Source organism: Columba livia, chromosome 3 (assembly GCF_036013475.1).
Source record: "Columba livia isolate bColLiv1 breed racing homer chromosome 3, bColLiv1.pat.W.v2, whole genome shotgun sequence".
NCBI lineage: Eukaryota > Metazoa > Chordata > Aves > Columbiformes > Columbidae > Columba > Columba livia.
In genome coordinates, this window is record NC_088604.1 from 25,032,125 (window position 1) to 25,054,524 (window position 22,400).

The window sequence follows — 22,400 nt, forward strand, 5'->3', positions numbered from 1 at the left end:
CTTAAGTACTGAATTGTGAACCAGTGCAAAAGTATATTTATGGGGCATGGTATATCTGTGCAGATACAAGTGTATCTGCACTCCGTGGGTTGTAATTGATTAAACTGTAATTTTACTTTGGTTTTAAAACAAGTAAAAGTCTAGCAGGTTACTAGTCAATCATTTAATAGTTGTGCCAAAAATGTTTCACAATTTCTCTTACATTGTGGCAGCTAGATAAATATATTATTATTAGCTACTTGTTTCTCACAGTTTCACACAGGATTTGAAGAAAAAACATTTAATGGTGTTTGAACTTCATAATTACTATAATTTTATTAACTGTTAGGAACTTATTTTTAACATTCTTTCTAATCCTGTTATTTATGTAAATTTACGTGTTCATGATGAAGACTTTATTTCATGCTTATAAACTGTATGTTCTCAAAGTGTACGGAAACTGAAGCAGTTATTCTAAAATAAGCCCAAACAAATTAATCATCCATTATAATGTGGTGCTTTTTTCTAAAAAGAGGAAGTATGTTGGTTTTTTTTAATATAGCAAATACATTGAGAGTGGCAAAACTTGATGTGAAAAATAAGTAAGCGCTTGCTCTTTTTTTCCTGTTTTCTTTATTTGTATGAGAATAGAACACACTACTTCAGATTGAGCTGTTTGGAGTTTTCTGTTTCTTCTCAGACTACCTTGGTTATTAAACAAGTATGTTATCAGTAACAACTTACATAGCATTCTTTGGAAGTGATTCCTGCTGAGGTTGTTTTTTGGATTCTGTTTACAGTTTTTATTACTGAAGCAGAAGTAAGGAGGGCTTGAGAGATGGTGAGAAGATAAAATTGAGGGAGGTTATGGTAGTGCTGAGAACCTCAATCACTTCTGTTTGCAGTGTGCTCATCTTGCAGAGGAACAAAGTCAGTGTCCAAGGTGATAATTCCATCACCTTTCCAGTCCTTTCTTCTTCAGTCATCCTGGTTTCTTAATAGTTTATTTTTAAAACATGGTTATTATTTGAATATTAATGTTATTTATATTCCCATTCTTTTCATGTTATTTCTTTTCTGCTTCCCAAGAAGTATTTAGAGATAATGGAAGTGCATTCTACTTTTATATACTGTTTATTTGATTACAGGAAGGAATAAAAGAAGTGGTTATCTTGCTGTTGTAATTATTTGTACCAGGTCCAAAGCAGTTGTTGCAGTCTTCTTTTTCCTATTATTGCATTCCTTCCGAAATGTCCTCCCATCACTTCACTTTGGTGTTTGCAGTTTAAACCATGTAATCTCATTTAGATAAAATATAATTGAAAAACATATTCACTCTAAAATTTTACAGTTGTGTTGATAAATTACTCAATTTAAAAAAAAAAATAAATAAAAGTGTCATTAAACAATTGATCCATTCAATTTCTACATCAATATCTTTGAACACTTTACCAAAATAGTGATGGAAGTCTTAAACTTTATAAAACTTTTTCCCAGCAAATCGAATCTAGACATGCAATATTATTCTCCACATATAGTGTTTTCTTACTAAAATAATGAGTGTTAATGTCAACTAGCAATTAGCACTATTTTCCTTTGCCAGGCTGAGCATTCATCTGTGCCAGATTCCATCATGGCTTTTAAGAAGTTTTGGTTTTTGTTTGTTTTAGTTTTTTTGATTACTGGGATGGATATGCTTACTATCTCAAATATTGGGAGTACTTTCTTTAGTTATCTGATTAAATGCAGTGAAGCTGAAAATACAGTAATCTAGACTTAGAATTTCATAGAATCATTAAATATTTTAGATTAGAAAAGACCTCTGAAGGTTGTCTAGTTCAACACTCCGCTCCAAGGGAATTCTCCAGTCCACCCTCATGGTAATAAATGAATAGATTAAAAATAAAATGCAACTTTCTAAGTGGAATTTCACCAATTCCAACTTGTGTTTGCTGCCTCTTGTCCCCGTCTCTTGTCCCATCGTGGTGCACCTCCAAGGAGGGTGTGGCTCTGTCTTCTATGTGGCCTCAATCGGGCAGTTGTAGACAGCAGTAAGATCTCCCCTTCCCTTTCTCTAGGCTGAAAAAAGAGGCCTCTCTTGGTATGTCTAGCTCCTTTACTATAATAGCTTCCTGACCATCTGCTAGACTTGCTCTCTAAGACAGTTCTTAGAAATTCATGAAAGCAATTTTGTGAAGTATTTTTTAGTTTGGGATATATATCTACTTACAATTTTGCTAGGAGAAACAATAAGATATTAAACAGTAATCTTAAATACTTTGAGATTATGTTATGCAATTCTTTAGATGATGACTGTTGATTTACATCATTACGTTTATGTAAGATCAGACCATGAAGGGATATTAGAATTATTTTTTGTCACTTCTAACCTTTAATAATGCTGACACACATTTTCAGTAAAGAAGAATGGTTGTGGTGTGAGTGGTGTTGTTCTCTAGCAGCAGCTTTAATGACTGTCGGTATAAAATGAAGCATTTTCTTCTTTCTTTCTCAAAATTATTTACTGTCTTTAAGATACAGTACCTTCTTTTAAGCATGCCTCCAGAAATGTGTCTGGCATTTTTGTTTTGGTTTTGTATGAGATATTTTCTTGCCTTGTAACTGATTCAGACATCGGCTGAAATTAAAATTTTACAAAAACATTACTTTAAGTCAAAGACTAAGCATAAGAATTAAAGCCTAAAGTTAATTTGGGGAAAAAACTCCACAAAATTATTTTGTGTGATTTATGAAGAAATATCTTCTCAGTCTGAACTGCAGTGTTCAGTACCCAATTTTAAAGCATATAGTAAATAAAAAAATAAAAAGGCAGAAAATCACCCAGTAGCGTAATTTATTCACATTGTGTCATACATTGCGGCCTGCCTATGGAGAATTTCTAGGGAGAAGTCCTAACCTTACTGAAAAAAAACAACAGTACGACCTTAGATAACTTTCACATTTTTTTCTTCCTGTTTTGAAAATGTGGTAGTTTGTGTCTTAAGTCATGAGCATAAATTTAATTGTATCAAAGAACACGCATATGTTTTTTTCAGTTAGGTTATTTTTACAAAACATATAGATGTACTACAGCACCAGGTGATAAATGATTGTCATAGACAACCGGACATCTGGTGTTAATGCCGTTGTCTCAGTTTATAAAATACTCATCAGTTATTTTACAAGTAAATGACAGGAAAAGAAAAAAGTGCAATCATCATAAAAATATAAAGAAATGTATACTATGTTGTAGTTTGCAGGGATTTTTGTAACTTAAACATAGTGACTGTAATACGTAGAAACTGAAAGAAATGGTGATTTTTGTACATAGTATTTCCCAAGAATAAATGCAAAGTACTTAAATGCTATTTGGTCTCTGTTAAATAAAGTAATACAGGCTATTGGAAAAAAAAATCCCTGGATAAGTGTAAGAAGTTGTTTAGGAGACTATAGGGGGGAAGACTGTATTCTTTAACTACAGTATTGAGCTAATTACAAGACAATATTTTTTATGTACATAAAAGGCAAATATAACACAGAGATAAATAGTTCTAGATCTAGTTGAGTGTTTTATATTAGAGTAATGTTTAAAGTTCAGTGATGAGGCAAAATGCATATTTCTAAAGCTATTTTAGGTATTTTTCACAGTTCCAGTTATTTACTAACACATACATAAAATAAACGATCAGTAAAGCAAAGTTCTTAAGTTGTCTGGCAGTTCCTTGGATGTTCTTTTCATTCAGTCGTTTGGCCAACTCCCTGTTATATGAGGTTGATGCTTTAGACTTTGCATCTGGTTGAGTAATATGAGCTTTAGCTGATCAAGGCTTTTGCAGTTCAGGAATCCTACTGAACTGATCCCTTCAGAACACTAGCACATGTTTTCTGGGCTTGAAAATAAGACAAGTTGCAAATGTGTGTTTACATGCTCAGCAAATTAAGTCTTTGAAAACTAAACAATACATAATTCACATAATGCAAAAGCATTTAGAAATCTGCTGGTCGAATCATCATAGTCGTGGCTTTGAGAGAGTATCCTGAGCCTTTCCAGTAGTACCACTTGATACCGTTGAACTTGTTGTTGTTCTGTCGTAATGGATAATACATTCCATTGAGGTTAGAAGGACCACATGCATCAAACCACCATCCTGCAAGACAGAGATGAAACCAAAGAAAAACATCAGCAGATGAAAATGTCAGCACAGGTAATTTTCGCAACAGTATATAAAGACACTCTGTTGTCCCGAAATGAAAAAGAAATCTAAACCCAAGTTTTCATTCTTAGGATTTTGAAGTGTCAGGATAAAACACTTGTCTCAAACTCAGCAGGGAAATGTATTTATGTATTCACTACATACTCTTGAAGCTTATGTAATACATAGTAGTTGAAAATTGAGAAGGGAAGGTCTTCAATCAAGTTTAATTTATTATCAATATCAAATATTATTGTTGACGGTCTCAGGGCAGAACTTGACTTGAACTATAAAGATACGGAGTAGTTTTTGGGTTTTATCTACTCTGGTAGATCACTGTTCTTCACAGATTTAAATTCCTTTCTTAATTGTTTTTAGAGGATTAATTCAGTTATCTGTTTCAGTTCCCTGTGCAGATCAGTTCAAAACCTCTGTGCTGAATCTTAGTAAGAAGGAAAAGGAGAAAAAAAGCAGCCCAAACTTATTTTGTATCCTTATGGTCCTGACCTGTTAGTAGGTCATAAGGAAAATTTATTTTTATTCATAAGATAATATTTTTATACTTCTGTTATGATGGTGATAATGTGTACATTCTGTTTTGCAAGGCAGTAATCCAATTATCCTTTTAGATAAACTGAAGTTTCCTTTTATCTTTCAACTTGTGCTATAGGGAAGCAAACCATTCCTTAAGAGACAAAAGGAAAATAAGTCAAATTTACAAAGCAGCTGTTTACATTTCAGAATGTGGAACTGTCGATTGACAAATTCTAGGATAGGTTGTGTAGTTCAAGATATAAATATCACCTAAAAATCGAATAACCAGTGAGCATCCTTAGAAAAAATGTGGACATCTCATATATGTGTTGTATCTTAAATTTCTGTTTTGCCATTTCATAACTGTATTGAAATACGGAATTAAATACTTGTACCCTTCTGCAACATGTACAGTATACAACGTTTCACTGACCAAATGAATCTGTAAAACAAGTTTTTTGGGGGAGCTGAATATTTTGATCTCTGAGACTATGTTATCTCATTCCTTGGAAGAATCAGCTGTTGCTCTACTTAGTTCCACAATTACACACTTTTTGTATCCCAACTTTTGCGAGACTGTTTTTTTTCTTTTTCCCCGTTTTAATTTCTCTTGTTTTATTTTAACCTTTGTCAAATGATAAAATATCACTTTGAGTCACCATACTAGAGTTTCTATGTGTGAGTTTTGGACTTCTTCAATAGTCAAAATTTACTGTCAAAATTATCACTATTTATCTCATAGACTATTTTGGTGCCAATAAAAATAGGAAGACTGAGAAACAAAAAAACATTCCTACCTCCTGTTAGCATTTGTGAACATTTGCAAATACATTTGTCATTGTCTGCATCCTTTGTGCTAAAATCATTTCCTGGTTGGCTTATACTACTTATTTTGCCTGCTGTCCCAGTAAGTCCTTTAAGGTAGATCCTGTAGAAGTGAGGAATGGAAAAACAGTTATTACATGGAAGTTAATGGTAGTTGATCTGCAAAATAATGATGGAATAGTTTGCAATAAATATCCTGTTCCAATAATTCCATTCTCTTCTGGCCAATATACTGTTGTAAGCTGTTTTGCAGCATAATGTTTTCATTCGAGCAGAAATGGTCAGCACAATATTCTAATGAAAAGCCTTCACATTTGTAAAGATGACTGTTTTGTTCATATCATATTAGAAGAAAATGAGAGCAGGCACATAATAACTCCTGGAATTTTTTGTGTATATCATGCATTTCTAATATTTTAAGTATGCTGTGTGCAGTTATTTTTTTTAAATTGAGTTCAGAAGTTTGGGATTAAACTTTTTTGATTTGTATTTAGCTGTTAGCACAGCATGGCAATGTAGCAATGTAGCATTACAACATTGCATCTGTGAGAGATAATAGCATTACCTGGACTACTTATTACCAACTAGTAACTGAAATTTTAGGAGTTTCTCAGTATTTCCATTTTCTTAATTACTCTTCCTTTTTGTGTTGTTTATATATTACCATATTATATTATATTATATTATATTATATTATATTATATTATATTATATTATATTATATTATATTATATTATATTATATTATATTATATTATATTATATATATTACCATAGAATCATTGAGTCATTTAGGTTAGAAAACACGCTTAAGATCATCAAGTCCAACCACTAACCTAACACTGCCAAGTTCACCACTAAACAATGTCCCTAAGTGTTACATCTATGCATCTTTTAAATACCTCCAGGGATGGTGACTCAACCACTTCCGTGGGCAGCCTGTGAAGAAATATTTCCTAATATCTAATCTAAACCTTCCCTCATGCAACTTGAGGCCATTTCCTCTTGTCCTATCACTTGCTACTTGGGAGAAGAGACCAACACCCTCCATGCTACAACCTCCTTTCAGGTAGTTGCAGATAGCGATATGGTCTACCCTCAGCCTCCTTTTCTCCAGGCTAAACAGCCCCAGTTCCCTCAACTGCTCCTCATCGGATTTGTGCTCCAGGCCCCTCACCAGCATTATTGCCCTCCTCTGCACCCTCTCCAGCAACTCAATGTTTTTCTTGTAGTGAGGGGCCCAAAGCTGAACACAGTATTCAAGATGAGGCTTCACCAACACCAAGTACAGGGCAAACAATCACTTCCCTAGAATCATAGAAGGTCCTTAGTTGGAAGGGACCGACAAGGATTACTGAGTCCAACTCCTGTCCCTGCATATGACAACGCCACAGTTCACACCACGTGTCTGAGGGCGTTGTCCAGTCTCTTCTTGAACACTGCCAGGCTTGGGGCCGTGACATCTCCCTGGGAGCCTGTTCCAGTACCTATCCCTAGTCCTGCTGGTCACACTATTCCTTATACAAGCCAGGATGCTGTTGGCCTTTCTGGCCACCTGGGCACACTGCTGGCTCATATTCAGCCCGCTGTCAATCAACACCCCCAGATCCATGTCTGCCAGGCAGCTTTCCAGCCACTCTTCCCCAGCCTGTAGAACTGCCTGGGGTTGTTGTGACCCAAGTGCAGGACCTGGTACTTGGCCTTGTTAAACCTCATACAACTGGCCTCAGCCCAACAATCCAGCCAGTCCAGACCCCTCTGTGGAATCTTTCTACCCTCTAGCAGATCAACACTCCCATCCAACTTGGTGTCATCTGCAAACTTACTGAGGGTGCACTCGATCCCCTCATACAGATCATTGATAAAGAGATTAAGGAAAACAGAGGTATTTGAGTTTACTTCAGTTCCCTGGCAAGGTGAGCTGTCAGTGAGGCTGCTGCTTTCTGGATCTGCTCATACAGCTGCAGATGCGGTCTCAGTGGGGAGAGACACAGGGCACCAAACTGGGGGGGGGGGATTATACAGCTATTACTGTGTTACATTGGATTGGAAGGACTTGAACCCTCTGCTCCCACAGTATCTCTTTAGTAATTACATTTCTGTATCAAATAGCTCATAGAGTATCTCAGAGATACTCTGTTTGTTTAACAAGGACATCTGCCTCTGTGAGAACCAACTTGTCCCACAATCAGTCTTCATCTTGCATGTAATTCTCTGCTTATGATAGAAGTTGTCTTTGGTAGTTTAACAGGTTATTTTAACCCATTTTATTTTCTCTATTTGAAAACATTAAAAATGTATAAATTTTTTATTCATTTAGGTTTCAAAAGATCAGCTCATTACAGAATTTCTCAAAAATCTCTTTCCAAAAGTTAAATATTGTGGTTTTACTTAAGATAAGTTCAAAATTATGTAAGCCAATTTCTAACATAAATGGTATTAAAGGTTTCAAGGATAATGTATGAGCCTAGGCTTGATTTTCAATTATTATTTGAAGTCTAATATAAACAGAGTATTATTCCTTTATTATTATTATTACTCAATTTTTGCCAGAATGGCTTAGCCTAACAGAAGGTGAGAGACAGTAGATGTAAGTTGAAATGAGAAGTTCTGACTGAATATCAGTAAAACCTTTTTCACCATGAATACACACAAGCAGTAGAACAGGTTGTGCAGTCTCCATCTTTGGAGGTTATAAAGACCCAACTGCATAAAGCCCTGAGCAACCTGGCCTGACCTTATAGCTTGAGATCAGGAAGTTTGATTCAAGTGAAGTTCACTCTGATCCAAATTTTTATAAGAATATGAATATTCAGTTCTTTAACCCAACGCATAATCTTTCCAGAATTCAGAATGGACTAATGTTTTAATGCAATGAAAGTTGCTCTTAATTGAATACTTTCTTAGTTTTTTTTCTTTTTCATAATGTTAAATGTATTCTCTAAACCACTGCATTCTACGATGCATTCCATGTTTGGTTGCATTTTAAAATAAAGTATCTGTTTCCAGACAACCATCTTCATTTTCAGTAATTATTTTTTAGTACTGTAACTGTACAAGGGTAATGATCCATTTTGCAAAGGTTGCCTTTATAAGTATTTTAAAGCATTATTTTAAAAAAATCTCTGTTGTAGATTCTGACTGTTTCCAGATGAAAAAATATTTTCTTTGGAGTTGAGACAACTGTATACTACTCAGGCATTAAGATCTAATGTTTTGGGGGAGGGAGATGCTGGTAGTTTTGGATCGCTTTGCATGTTAGACTTGAGTTGAAGTAACAGCATCAACTCTCTTGAGTGTCAGATTTACTTTGTTTACAAAAAGTAGTTACTAAAACTTTTGGAAAAATTAATCTAAATTTAGGCAATTTTTCTGTCCAGTCACCCAAATCTCCATGAATCTGTAAGATTCTTAAAAAGAAACATTTCCTGGACCATGTAGTAGGAAAGCATCTGCTATATTGTAGAGTCTCTATTTTTTTCTATAACCGATCAAACAATACCTACTATATTTAAAGAGAGCCCGGAGAATGAAGTATGAACTGACCAGCCCATATATTTCAGCTGTGACTGATGCTTTTTCAAAAAGTATAATACTATGTTACTACTTAAAATGTATAATACTATGGTAATGTTTATGTACCAAGTATTTATTTTAAATGTATGTCATTTCCTATTCTAACCAAATATGTAAGAAGCAATTTTGAAGCTTTATATTTTACAGAATGATGGGAGCGTAAGTAATAGTTCCACTAAAATCTAGCACTTTGATTTGCAAGTTTATAGGGGGTGAGACTGGACATTAGCTAGTAGCTTCATTTTCACAGGTAGGAATGCTATTCTTTGAGAATCCAAGCCAGTGGGTCACAGAAGGAGATGGCAGCATTACCTCAGTGTGCTCTTCATGATGACAGAACAGCTCCTACTAGCCACTGACTTAAGTGGAAAATCTCCTTGCAGTATTACTCATCTTAGTCATCCACCTTCCAGAAATGTATTTATTGCCTGGAATTAGGATTCAATAGGAATTGCAGACAGGTTCCTATTGCCCTGAAGACTGCACTGCCATTCACTATATTGGCACATGTATCTTATCCTATAATGTGCTATACCATTTGTTATCTTTGTGCATCTTGTGTATTACACTCACCCAGTGTGCACTAGTAAAACATACATTCTCTCTGTTGGGAAAAAAATGATTGCTAAAACTGGTTAAGGCAATAGGTGAAAAATGGAGTAAATGTTTTCTGAGTGAAATGAAAAAATGTCATATTTCATACGAAAGAAGGTCATGCATCTACATAGTCTATAATGGTTTTTACTACATAATTTTTAATTCAGATCTGATTTTTCTGCTTACCTGTATTTTAGTTCTTCACTTGCTAGAGAGAAGTGGTCATATAATGAATATGCCTCATTTCCTTCCCAGTCTTTCAGGTGTATTTTGAGAACATAACGCTTCTGATTAGTCAGCTGAGAAACAAACTCATTTCCCAGCCAGTACTCCCCAGCAGGATCGCCAAATCCCTGTAATTCAAGTTGTATATTTAAATAACTTTGTTTTGTTTTTTTTTTTCTTCAAGTTTGAAATGGTCACTTTATCAGTTTTTAAGTTTAATAGTTTTCAGTCTGTCAACTAAGAATTTTACTGTGTCTGTGAGGGGTTATACATCTGTAATATTTCAAAAAGCTAATTTCAGCAAAGACAAACTCTGGAATCTGAAATAATGAATCAATATTATTTAGTAGATTTGGAGAAGTTTCTCCTGTTGCCACTAGAAACACAAATATAAATATCATGGCATATCATGGAACAGTTGATTAAAGAAAAGTGAGGTTCCTCTAAAAACAAACATCACACTTGCAAGTCTGCTTAGGCAAACAACTTCCACTACTCTGACATTTTCTAAATTAACATCTAAGCACAAAGACAACTTCTAAAACCTGCTTACTTTCTAAGGATGCTATTAATATCACTTTATTGTATCGGATCTCAGATAATAACAACAAAATAATATTAAGGCTTCAGAAAATATTGTGTACCATCTTGTACTCTTTCCATGTCCGGTGAAAGTCCACGCTGCCATCTTCACGCTTCTGAATGACCGTCCAACCTCCTCCACCAGTTTCCATGTCACAGTAGGCCTACCAGAGTAAGCATGGAACAGCGTAAGTGCATGAAGTCACATGGAAACAACAACACAAAGCATGCACTTTGCATAATTCTGTATAGAGGCAAGTTTCAAAATGTACAAGTGCAAAATGTCTGTTAAACTAAAAGTTATGTTTTTCACAGCTTTCGTACAAATCAGTTGTGCTTGTGCAGTGCTGAGGTACTGCAGATTTGTTCCCGAAGGGAGAAGCGATTTAGTAGGAACTGAGAAACATAGTAAGAAGTTGAAGAAGAGAAGTCCATCAAAATCTCATGTAGGTTTTTTCTATCAGTAGCAATTTCATAAAGTTTGTGTAAATTTGGGATTATAATTTTTCCACATCAAAAAATTTCATGTCAGCCATCTCTAAGTGCTTCTAAAAGATGCCAGTTTTATGCCCTTGGAAAGGGAAATCCTTTTCTTTCTTGGGTGGAAAGCGTGGCATAGGCAAAGGGAGTGTACTTGTCAGATCATCTCCCTCTACTGTCATAGTAAATGTTTTAAAAGATGAGAAGATTACTGTTTGAGATTTCAGTGTATAGTTTCTAACTGCCGTACTTTGTGGTTGTGCACTTGCGCCCTTGAACTAGTTAAAAGGTGAAAATTATTTCGCCACCTATCGAGTAAGCATCATCCAGTGAAACATTTTGCTTTCAGGCTCTTTCAAGGCCTCACATACTCAGCTCTGCTCATAGAGTGATTCCTTTGCTTTTCAGATCATTTACCTAGAAATCAATTATCTGACTAAACAACATGAAAATATTTACTATAAAACTAGAACTTCAAATTTACACATACACTTCATTTTTAATTTAGGAAAGAATAAAGTCAATGAAGAAAAATGGCAGTAAAGATTACAGAAAATTATTAATAAGTTGATGTACTTTCATTACTTTTAATTAAAAATATTTAAGTGAATGGTGTATATTCATAAGTAATTTTAAGGATGGAGATAGCCTATTCAGTAAAATTAAGATTAAGGAAAGGATTTGCTTAGTTTAAAATAAACACAGTAAATTGCTGTGTCAGTCTGCAGAGGGAACAATTTCTTCATAATTTATGTGAAAGACGAGGGGAGAGGAGGCATTTATTTGAACTATAGCTTCTTTAAAAAAAAAAAGTCTCTATTCTCCAGTAAAATGATAAGCATATGAGGCTCTCTGTAACACTCATTACTAGAACAGAACTCTTTTGACCTTTCAGCCTAGCCTAGGTATTATATTCAAAAGGAAGAAATGTAACATTTCATAAAACTAGTAAAAATAGATACCAAGATTAGGCAGGCAGCAGGAGTCTTCAAACAGATGCCAAAAAGAATAAAGAGATTAGCCTCTCAAATTACAACAAATTGTCAAGGGGAATATTTGATTTATCTTGTGAACTGCTCCAGTACTTACAGTTCTAGCAGTTGTAGCACTGGGAGGGCTAAGGTCAGCTCTTTATATTTTTCACCTTCAGCTAAAGATCAGCACTGTATTTTTGAAAATGCCATAAGGTACGTGTAACCAGAAGTGGCCCCTTTTCCAAGGATTATAAGCACATAAGCCATCAGTTTGATGCCTTCACTGTCTAGAAAGTTGACTTTCAGAACAAGTATCTTTTTGTCTTGTACCTTAGGGTATTTGAGGTGTGTTTTCAGACCTACTTTCTGAGTGGTAAGGCTCTGGCTGAGCTATTAGGATGAAGATCCACTACAGTTTTTATACCAAAGCAAGTGCTGTTAGCGCCTCTGTGCAGTTTCTCTTTGCATCACTTTTGGCTGTTGTCTGAACACTTTTGAGTCATGATGCTCAATGATTTTGTGTTCTGCTATCTTTAGCTCCTAGAGATGTGACTAGATAAGAATTGCAGTCTTAGTTTTCTCGTTCTGGAAAAAAAATAACTACACATGTGGTTTATAATGTAATTTAACCTAGTACCAGTTACCAGTGAAAAAGACAGATGACGACACTCTTGAAATTCACAAAAAATCCCTCATCTGACCTCTGATTGTATCGGAGAAGCTACACATATGCTCTTTTTTAATGCTTGGGCTTGGAAACTATTTGTGTATATGTATTTTAGACACACAGTCAATGGCTTGGGCTCCTTTTGAAATCTCTATCTAGTTGTCTGAATGACCATTTTTTAGGAAAGTTATGCAACCCCTTTTTTGTTGGTAAATTCAGACTTGCCCAAATCACTTTCTGCAATAAAGTTTTGGTTAAAGGGGCCTCATCTTGGAATGTGTGTTGATTCTGGGATGAAAATTCAGCTCAACAGAGGTAGAAATAGGGGAGAGCTCAGACGATGCTTCAGCAAGTATTTTAAGTTTTGAGGTAATGTGTTGGTAATAATTGTGAGCTAATGTATTAGGGTCATCCAGACTCAACTATTCTGCCTGGTTAGGACCAGGAGGTTAATTGGTTCAGATAACTGCTGTAAACATGAATCTGTTGACTTTTCATGGGTTCGCCTCTGCCATTTTTCCTCACGTCAGCAGTCTTTGGCTGTTTTTCCTCTGTGTTTTTGAAAGGACTTAGCTTTTGTCCTGGTGCAGAACAGGAAAGCTTGAAAGCTTGAAAATATTAATGGAATGAAATAATTGTTTTCCTCTCAGCTCTCATATGCAATTCTTTAGTTTTGGATTATGATGGAAGACAAACTAGTAAAGTGGGGTCGGTTACAGATTACACAGAAGTTGTTTATAAGCCTGTTGGGAGGTCAGAAGGTGTTACAAGAGGAAAAGACAAAAACATAAACAGTAGTGCAGCACTTTGGCAAATAAAAAAGGTCATTCTGTTTCCTGGTCCGAGTGGTCATCCACATCATAAACAGTTGACAATGGTGTAACGTGTTGATTATCCCTAAACCTTCACTTCCCTTGACAACTCCTCTTGTGCATTTATATTTGTATAAAAAACTTGCACCAGATTAAAACGTTTTTGTCTCTTATTTTTCATGTCATATAGTAAGCAAAACCTTCGCTGTCTTTTTAGGTGTCTTTTGTGTTCTATATGCAGTGGGCAGAATAAGACTAAAATTCTTTCATATTATTAAATGAATTAGTAATTTAATTAGATTTTTACACTTTAATTACATTTTTAACCTAGTCAGTTATTAAAATGAGTATTTTTGCAAAGTGTTTTAAGCTTTCATGTTCAAATGTAAAGCATTTAATATTTTCTAGTCTAGCAAATTTCCAATTGTGTTTTTGTTTCAGGGAAATAATATTTTGGTAGGTTTTAGTTTTGTAGAAATGTGCATTATTCTGACTTCTCATATCACATAAATTGCCTTAACATTTATGGCTTTGAAATTGCAGTGTCAGAGTTTATGACAAATTTTCATTCTGTAATATGGCATGCACTTGTGTTTGCTTTTAGAAAAAAATGCGTACTCTATATAATATATATGATAGTAAAATTAAAACGAAAGGTAAATGCTTGAGACAAGTAATACTAAGAGATTCAAGGAATGTAACCCTTCCTCAGATGTCTAACAGAGACTGCTGCAATCTATTACTTTAGAGATGCAGTAGCTTGCATCTCCTTAAGCATTTAAAAGTGATTGTAGATATCTATGCTACTTAAATACTATTCTGCTTCATGTGTATTAAAACACTTTATTGCATCTTATATAACTGTTTTTCTCACAAAACAGATGTATTGAATATAGACTAGTCTACCCAAAAGGAAAATCAGCCTCTTTTTTCCCCTCAAAAAAAAAAATATCATCTCTAGATGACATCTGCAAAAATTGCAGGTTTTATGCATTGTATTTTATAGATCTTACCCAAACAAATTGCTTATTTCCTTTAGTTGAGAGCTTTGTAAGGGTAAAGATCAAAGTCTGGCTTGGGCTAGATGAAGTTCTGGCACTTCAAAGACTAGTCACTGGTGAACTTAATTTCTAAACCTTTTCTGTCAAAACTTAGAAAAGAAACATACTTTCTCTGTCAAAGTTTTCCTATTGCTTTTCCACATGTGCCCTCATTTTTGTCTTTTTTTGTACATTTTCTGTTAGCTTTTTTCCCAAGTATTTCTGATATAAGTTGAGCCTTAGGAATCCCATAAAATATTTCATTTTATTGTAATGAAACATCTACAATATAAAATAATAAAATAAAAACATTAGAAAATTATGTAGTGTTTGTCTAAGAAATATATTAAGCATTTTTGCCTATATTCAAATGTCCCTTAGCCTCCTCAGCATGCTGTGTCTGAAAAGTTAGAAACAAACGTTCATCATTTGAGCCCCGTTACTCAGAATGCTCACTGCAGATTTTGGCTCTTTATCCTCCCAGTCCACTTGGAACTTTTCTCACTTTCAGGTTTTACCGATTGTTTCAATTCAACTGAATTATACTATCTGAAGCTTTATCATTTTATTTACTTCAGTAGATGGAGCATCTCTGTCAGGCACCCAATGTTTCATCCTCTGAGTACCATTTTTAGCTTGAGGTCTCTTCTATAGAGGTATGGGGTATTGCTTTAACTTAAATTGACATTGAAGTTCATTTCAGTTAAACAAGTAGGGGAAAAAAATCCACACGTGAATTTAAACTGATATAGTGAAAACACTGTAAACTCTCACTTTTTATTTAAATCAGAGCAGCGCTTTCCAGGAAGTTCCTCTCTGATACTCAGTGTCAATTGTGCTGGTCTAATTGCTAATACAATTGTTAAACAAATGCTCTTAAAACTCTGTGTAACAAAGAACTGGAACCCCATACATGAGTCCAGTACTAGTAGATTGCTTACACGAGTACATAACCATGAGTACTCTTCCATGCCCCTGACATTTCCTCTTTTTGCCACCTGAAGGGACTTGGGCATATGAAAGAACTAAGAAGTTAGAGGAGACAGGAGATTGCTGATCATGCAGAGCAATTGTGTTGGAGATTTTATAAAGAAATTACAGTACTATATTGCTTTAATTGCATTAATTATGTGGAAAGAAAGAATGAAATTCTGGCACACTGAAGTGAACAACAAATTGCTCATTCATTTCAATAGAGCCAAGATTTCACCTAAAGGACTTCTTCCTGTGAGACAGACAGATCTATAAGTGATGAAATGCTTATAAAAAGCATGATAAGGAATAAACTTCACTGTTAAAGTAGCATATTTACCAGATCAAATAACTTTTTAACAGAGGGTATGCCTACGTAGGTAGCCATCTTACCTTCTTTTCTTGTGCAGTGTTTGGAACTGTTAAGGTGTAGATTCCACTTGTTGTCAGTCCAGATTTGAAAGCTTCAGCACAGTCTTTGAAGCTGATTTGCTCCTCTTTAGCGATGAAGTTGTTCTTAGCTGCTAAAGATACAATAGAAATTGAAGGCATTAAGAGGAGATTAATAAAAGTTACTAAGAAGCAATTAATAATCTAATCAGCTTAAAGCTTTGCAGTTCCAAAAAATATGCCTGGTCCTGAAAGAAGTGACAGCTCAAAGGATCAATTATGTGTATTATTACTTTATATTATTTAGAGATGTTATTCTGATGAGCGTTGTTGCTTGATAGGTTGCAAAGTGCTGACACTTACGAATACATTAAATAAAAAAAACCCAGGACACAGCATCTCATCAGCTGAACAGTTTCTGCTTCCAGTCATTGCCTTTGCTGAACTCCTACATGCATCATAACCTCTGCCCACATTACCTACTGTTACAAACATACCTCACTAGCAACTGATTATACTAATGACAGCCTTTGTCCAGTACTCCAATATTGTGAAATATAACATATGAGTTATGAAATCTTTTATATACAGCTGACTGGAATAACTACTCTTACAAAGTTTTAGCTAGTTTTTCTGCCCCTGTGCTGAGCAGGAGTCACTTTATATGTCCCAAGCAAAAGCCTGGTAGCTCAGCCCAGCCCACTAGAGAAACATCCCTTCTGGAATTCATTTGTGTAAAAAATACATTGTAATATGCCTAAGCCTCCTTATTTTACAGAACAATCTAAGGCTCATCTTCTTGTTCAGTTCTTTATTAACTACGGAGGTTGGAATTTCCTGGCATTTCTCCTGCTGACTGATATTTCATATTTGACCCTTTTGGGGTTGGTTCTGTGTATTTTCCCTTTTAATTTAATCTAACAAGCACAGCCAGTTAGTACAAAGTTTTAGGTGCCATATAAATCATGCTTGTATTACAGTTGCTTATTATGTTCTTTTTAGGTTGCTTATTCATTATTTACCTGTTTACATGCTTTGCCTTAAATATAAAAATAACACGTTCAGTGTTTTAATTGCTTTTCCACACTCTTTTGTTTGTATATGGTCTTAGAAGCTTTCCCTGCTAATTTTGTCTTTTTGGCAAACATTCATTATTTTTTCCACTCTGGGTTTAAGAGTGTTGTAGCCAACATGACTTTGACTTGTTTACTTATTTGTGCACTAGCATAGCAGATAACATCAGCAGGAACATGTACAGCCTTGGTAATGGTATTTAAGGGGACAGTGTCAGTTATTCAGACAAAAAACTTGGGATTTACTTTGTTTAGAAAAACCTACAACATCATATTATTTAGAACACTATTGAAAGCAAGGACTTATGAACACACTTTTCCTTTTTTGTGATCCAGCTTACAGTGATGTAGCGTAGCCCATCTATACTGTCTTTTAAGTTGTTATGAAAACTGTTTTGAATTTTTCCTAGTATTTAATTTTAAATCATTTTTTAGAGGTTCTATACGCTCATGTGTTTCCAGCCCTGAGAACCTGACAGGCAAACATGCCAGATTCCTTACTCTTTTAGATATTAATAGAACAACTATACCTTCTAAATTTGTCAAAGTTTCGTATCAGACATGAAATTCAAGTGAAGGAATTTGTTCATTTGTTTAGTCATAACTTTCATTTTATGGTTTGTGTGGGTTTTTTATGGAGTATATGAATCAGCATAAATTTGGAAGCTATGCTTGGTGGCTATGATTTGTTGCAGGGCTGTCAGGCATTTAGGGGTGAGATTATTGCCTGTAAAATTTGCTAGGTTGAGGGATTTTTAGGATGAACAGGGAAGCTTCAGTAAAAGACTGGAGGACTTTTGGGACCACCTGCTGCCCTGGACTGGTGCGTTCTGTTTGGGGCATATAAAAACTGGGCCAGTATTGATTTCTTTGCCTTCAATAGCCACTATAATTTGTCCTTTCTTTGATCAACTCTGTGTGCATCAAGAAATGAGCAGTGGCAGAAGTAACCTTTGTGAGCCAGGAAGCGAATCTACATCATGCAGCCTAACCCAGATATGTGGTCAAGGGGGTGGGTATTGCCAGAGGAGTGAATGCCATGTGAGATGAATCACACTTGGCATCTCTGGATTTTGTTGAACCACTGGAGAAATGGGCAGGCAAACCAATCGAAACCACAGAAGATGAGCAAAATGTTGGAAAGAAACCACATAAATGTTGTGGTTCTTCCCCCCACCCCTAAAAATAGGTTAGTTAACTCAGATGTAGAATTTAAATGGAAAAAAAAATGCTTTTTGAGAAGCAGAAGTGTGAGGAAACTGGTAGTAAGACTTTAGACATAATAATGTACACAACTTAGGGAATGTCACTCAAATGATATAAGCGTGTCTGCTTTTACTTACAGTTTGGTGTAGATATCATAGTAAGCAAGTTATGAACAGTCTCCATCAGATCATGTTGCTGTTTTTGTAGTACTGAGTTGTTTACTGTAGCTGTAACTAACTGCTTTTCTAGTTCTTCTATAGTAGAATTCTGCTTGGCTACTAGAACTTGAAGCTGATCTTTTTCATCTTTTATTGACTGCAGCTGAAGTGTGTGCTTGTCTTCCATCTCAAGAACTCTTTTTTCTAGAAAGCTAAATAGAAGATTACAGTTAGGCTCTCAAAAAGCAACTGTGGGCTCATGTAGAGAGAATCAAGCCTGTTGCAGAAGTTTCTTTCTTCATAAGTACTCAACTTCATTCATGGTGCTGTGCATGCAGTAGAAAGCTAGATGAAAGCCGAGTTTGGTTTGATATACGTGCTTTATTATACAACTAATTAGTACATTAATAAACAATATTATCAAGTATAGTCTGTATTGCAGGCTTTTAAAGTGTAACAATGGGGTTTTTGATAATTCAGCATTGTGAAAGGAAAGGTATAGTTGGGACCTGAAAAAAAGGATAGTAGTACTAGAAGTACAGGGAGTATAATATGGATGCAAAGCCAAACTATCCGTTACCTATGACTATAAGGTCTCTGGAGTACAATTTGCTCACAGGTTAGGCATAATAGTGAAAGATGTCATGTTTTTACCCTATTAAAAATGGAACTTATTTAAAGATGAACTTATTTATTTTTCAAATGTCCTGTAATTATAATCAAATATATATTTAAAGAAAAAGTTACAGTTTTAAGACAGGGAAATATGCAAAATGTTTCTTGAAGTTGCGTTACCCATCTCCCGTTCTGGACCTGGCATGAGTAGGTAACTGGCTGGAAAACTATTTCATTAGTAATTGTTCTGATGCAGACCGTAAAAAGCTGATGTTAAAAGATGTATGGCTGGAAAGGAGAAGCTCACCTAAAATCCATTACTGTAACTGAAAAAAATCCTGAACTCTATAACTGTGTTCCAAGCAGATTAGCTCAATGTCATATCATCTTTTGTTTGGTGAGAAATAATGCTTTTATGTTTCTGTGGGTTTTACAAAGGTGATCTAAAATCTGCTGCTGAGTTCCAATGCAAAAAAAAAAAAAGAGTAACATTTTAAAATTCAGTATTTACTTTGCTTTCCATTTGATAAGGATGCTTGTTTTTATTAAGCTGGCAGATAAGACCTTTAGGGAGCATATATAAACGCGGTAGAGTAGTGAACAAAAATGTCAAAACATGTCTCCTTTTTTTTAAAGCTAATTCTTTTAAAATAAAAAGCACTTTGCACATATGGTTCTCATTGAAAAACACGGCTTTGAAGGAGAAAATTTACTGTTATTGCTGCTTTTAGATTTCTCTGTAAACTATTTATTGCCAAAAGTAAAATAAGACCCTGGTGATAGGAGAATGAAACTAGCTGGAAAAAGGTATGAGCGTTTGGCCAACAGCTGAGTGCAGAAATGGACAAGAGTAACAGTTGGTGATCAGTCTGAATTTCTGAAGATTGATTAGTTAAGAAACATTGAATATGAGTAGTAGTTGACTTTTCTTACCATGTCAGAAAAACCTGTGGAAATTACATGATTGTGTATTAGGATAGCTGTGTACTACCTGGCAATAAAATTTTAGAGATGTGGTTGCACTGGCTTAGTTTGAGTCAAGCTACATAATCCATAACTTCATCTGGATAAGTCTAAAGAAGAACATGAATTGGCTACAACTGAAGTACTGATTAGTGCTTAAGAACCTTAAGCTCCTCATAAAAAGGTAAGCTTTAGATAGTGAAGAATTATATATAAACAGAACACAAGAAGAATAAACTTGCATGATTGTCTAGGACTTCAATAATATATGACCTTTGTAATGAGCACAGCTGGGTGTGGGCAGCTTCTGTACAAGGCCCTATTTTTTTTACTTGAGTATATTTATCCTTAAACCCATTAGAAGGTCATTTCAGGGAATAGCAATAAACTTACCTGTTTTTTTCTTGTAATTTAGTTATCTCGTTCGTCTGATCTGAAATCTGTCTTTCTAGTTTGTTTGTTGAAAGAGAGTGTTCCAAAAGCTGAAGTTCAAGTCTGGTTGTCTGGTTTAATACCTAAATAAAAGTTATAAAAATATTTGAAAATCAATACTCTTCTTTTAAGTAAATTGTAATTTATTTATGTTGTGAAATCATGCAAATCTTTAAGCCTATAATTGAAAAAATGTTTTTGAACACTTAATTTGAGCAATAATGCTCATAGAACTAGAATTAAGAAGAACACAGAGTTACACTACTTTTTTGTTACACTGCCATATATCATTGAGAAAATTTCAGTAGTATGCTATGTTTCGGATCCATGGCTGAGAGCTACTGTGCGTTTTAGTTTTGCTGGCATACCTTGCCCTCTGTTATGATATTCTTATTCCATTACTGGAACTATCATGGTTGTTGTTCAGAGAATAACTTAAATTGAGTTGTTTTCTCAATCTGGTGTAGAAAGAAAGTACTTTGCTTATCTCTCACTAGTTGAAATCTTGGCCCAGTCCTGAAATCACTAGACAGTTTCCTCTTAGCTATTTTCCTTAATCCCAAATTGTATTTTAAAGTGTTTATCATGTGAACCGCACTTTTGTTGATTCATTCCTTGCATGTTAGTGTTAGCTTTTCTATACATATTGTTTACTGTCTACATTTATTTGCATCTTTAAATGAAGAAATGCAGATTTTAGGAAATATGGAAGATACTTTTCAGTTTGTATCGGATTGTATTACTTTTAGGCATGTTTTCTAGAAATATTTTCTCATTGTTTTAGAACAGCTTTTTTTAATCCAGCAGAATCTGGCTTTCCTTGGCAGGAAGAATTGATTACTCATGTCCTTCATGTTAAACAGTCATTCAGGACATGATTTCACACTTCAGTGTAATTGAAAACTATTGCCAAAAGTAAGTGTCCTTGAGAGAGCAATTGTTTGGTTAATTTCCTTATGTTGCTAATTAAGCTCTTAACCCAGTCACCAGTAATTTCAAGCAGAGAAGGAAAGTTACAGTGATGATTTTCTTCCTCTGAGCAGAAAATAATTGAATAATTTCCATAAAGATGTTACTGTGAATTAATAAACACATTCTCTCAACATGTGCAAAACACTGGGATCCTGCATAATGAGAAAGTTGAATTCAGTATGCCTGTGAGCTATGAACTATCACTTAATCAAAGAGTTCACAAAGCTTGTTTTAGATTAAAAAATGTGATTTAAATCATTGGATGAATTCTACAGACAGTAAAATGTCTAACAAGGATTTTAGGTTTGCATGCAATTTGCATTATATAAAATGTTATGTGCTGCATGCTATATTCATTATTTGTGTTAGGAATTACATATCTGAGTTTTCCTACCATGTTCGCAAAACTACAAATACATACCATTCTACATTGATTTGACTTGTCCTTAGAACATATTAAAAACTGTGTTCTATTTCACAGAAAGTCTTATTGTAGTTAATGCTTTTCAATTAAAGCAATAGTTAAAGATAAACCCTTTTTTTTGTTTGTTTGAAATAAATTAGAGAACAATATGTACAGCAGGCAACTTTACTGCTATGTGAATATACTTTCCTAGTAGCCTCATCCTAATTCTTTTTTTCTTGATCCGTATCTGAGTCGTTTATTTATCCTTCTGTTAAATAAAAGTAACATAGTGCATTGTGCTGGAAATTAACTGTTAACTCACTTATAGTATCTGTGAAAATACTCATAAAAAGAAGCATTTTTCTTGATAAGAAGTTTTAAAAAATACAAAAGAAAAAGTAAAAGTAAAAAAGCAATTGACCTGGTAAATGGAACAAAGGCAGTTTGAAGGAACTCTTCTAGCTAAGATCTGGTGGTGAAAGGTGAATAATCAACAGAGATACACAACAAGGCCTGTACAAAAGCATACTAGTAGCCAACAGATGCTTGCACATAGTATAGTAGTTTTAAGTACATTATCTTTAAAGATTAATGTAACAATTATCTTGCTGGAGATACTTCAAATGCTGCTGTAATGGAATTCATTCAAGTGACAACAGTGAGCTTGAGATGGAACAATGAATGGAACCAAATACTAATATTTCCCTAAGCTGGGTAGAGCTGTTGATTA

At 34.7% G+C, this 22,400-nt stretch overlaps 2 protein-coding genes across 7 annotated transcripts in view; one reads left to right on the forward strand and one right to left on the reverse strand.

The window, feature by feature from the left end:
• The window catches only part of MCPH1 (microcephalin 1), a 126,893-nt gene that overhangs the window by 45,763 nt on the left and 58,730 nt on the right, over nucleotides 1-22,400 (forward strand). The gene's annotated exons all lie outside the window — the stretch shown is intronic.
• Nucleotides 2,817-22,400, reverse strand: part of ANGPT2 (angiopoietin 2) — a 41,477-nt gene continuing 21,893 nt past the window's right edge. For 2 of the 4 annotated variants that reach the window (XM_005506794.3, XM_065056063.1), the window contains 7 exons: nucleotides 20,254-20,375; nucleotides 18,262-18,494; nucleotides 15,849-15,976; nucleotides 10,573-10,674; nucleotides 9,890-10,056; nucleotides 5,504-5,634; nucleotides 2,817-4,127 (listed from right to left, as the gene is read on the reverse strand). In XM_005506794.3, coding sequence (XP_005506851.1) covers nucleotides 3,967-4,127; nucleotides 5,504-5,634; nucleotides 9,890-10,056; nucleotides 10,573-10,674; nucleotides 15,849-15,976; nucleotides 18,262-18,494; nucleotides 20,254-20,375 — 1,044 coding nt within the window. In that variant the 3' untranslated portion in view covers nucleotides 2,817-3,966. Of the gene's footprint in view, nucleotides 4,128-5,503; nucleotides 5,635-9,889; nucleotides 10,057-10,572; nucleotides 10,675-15,848; nucleotides 15,980-18,261; nucleotides 18,495-20,253; nucleotides 20,376-22,400 lie in introns of all 4 variants that reach the window. The other 2 variants (XM_005506793.3, XM_005506796.3) reach the window with 1 other exon arrangement.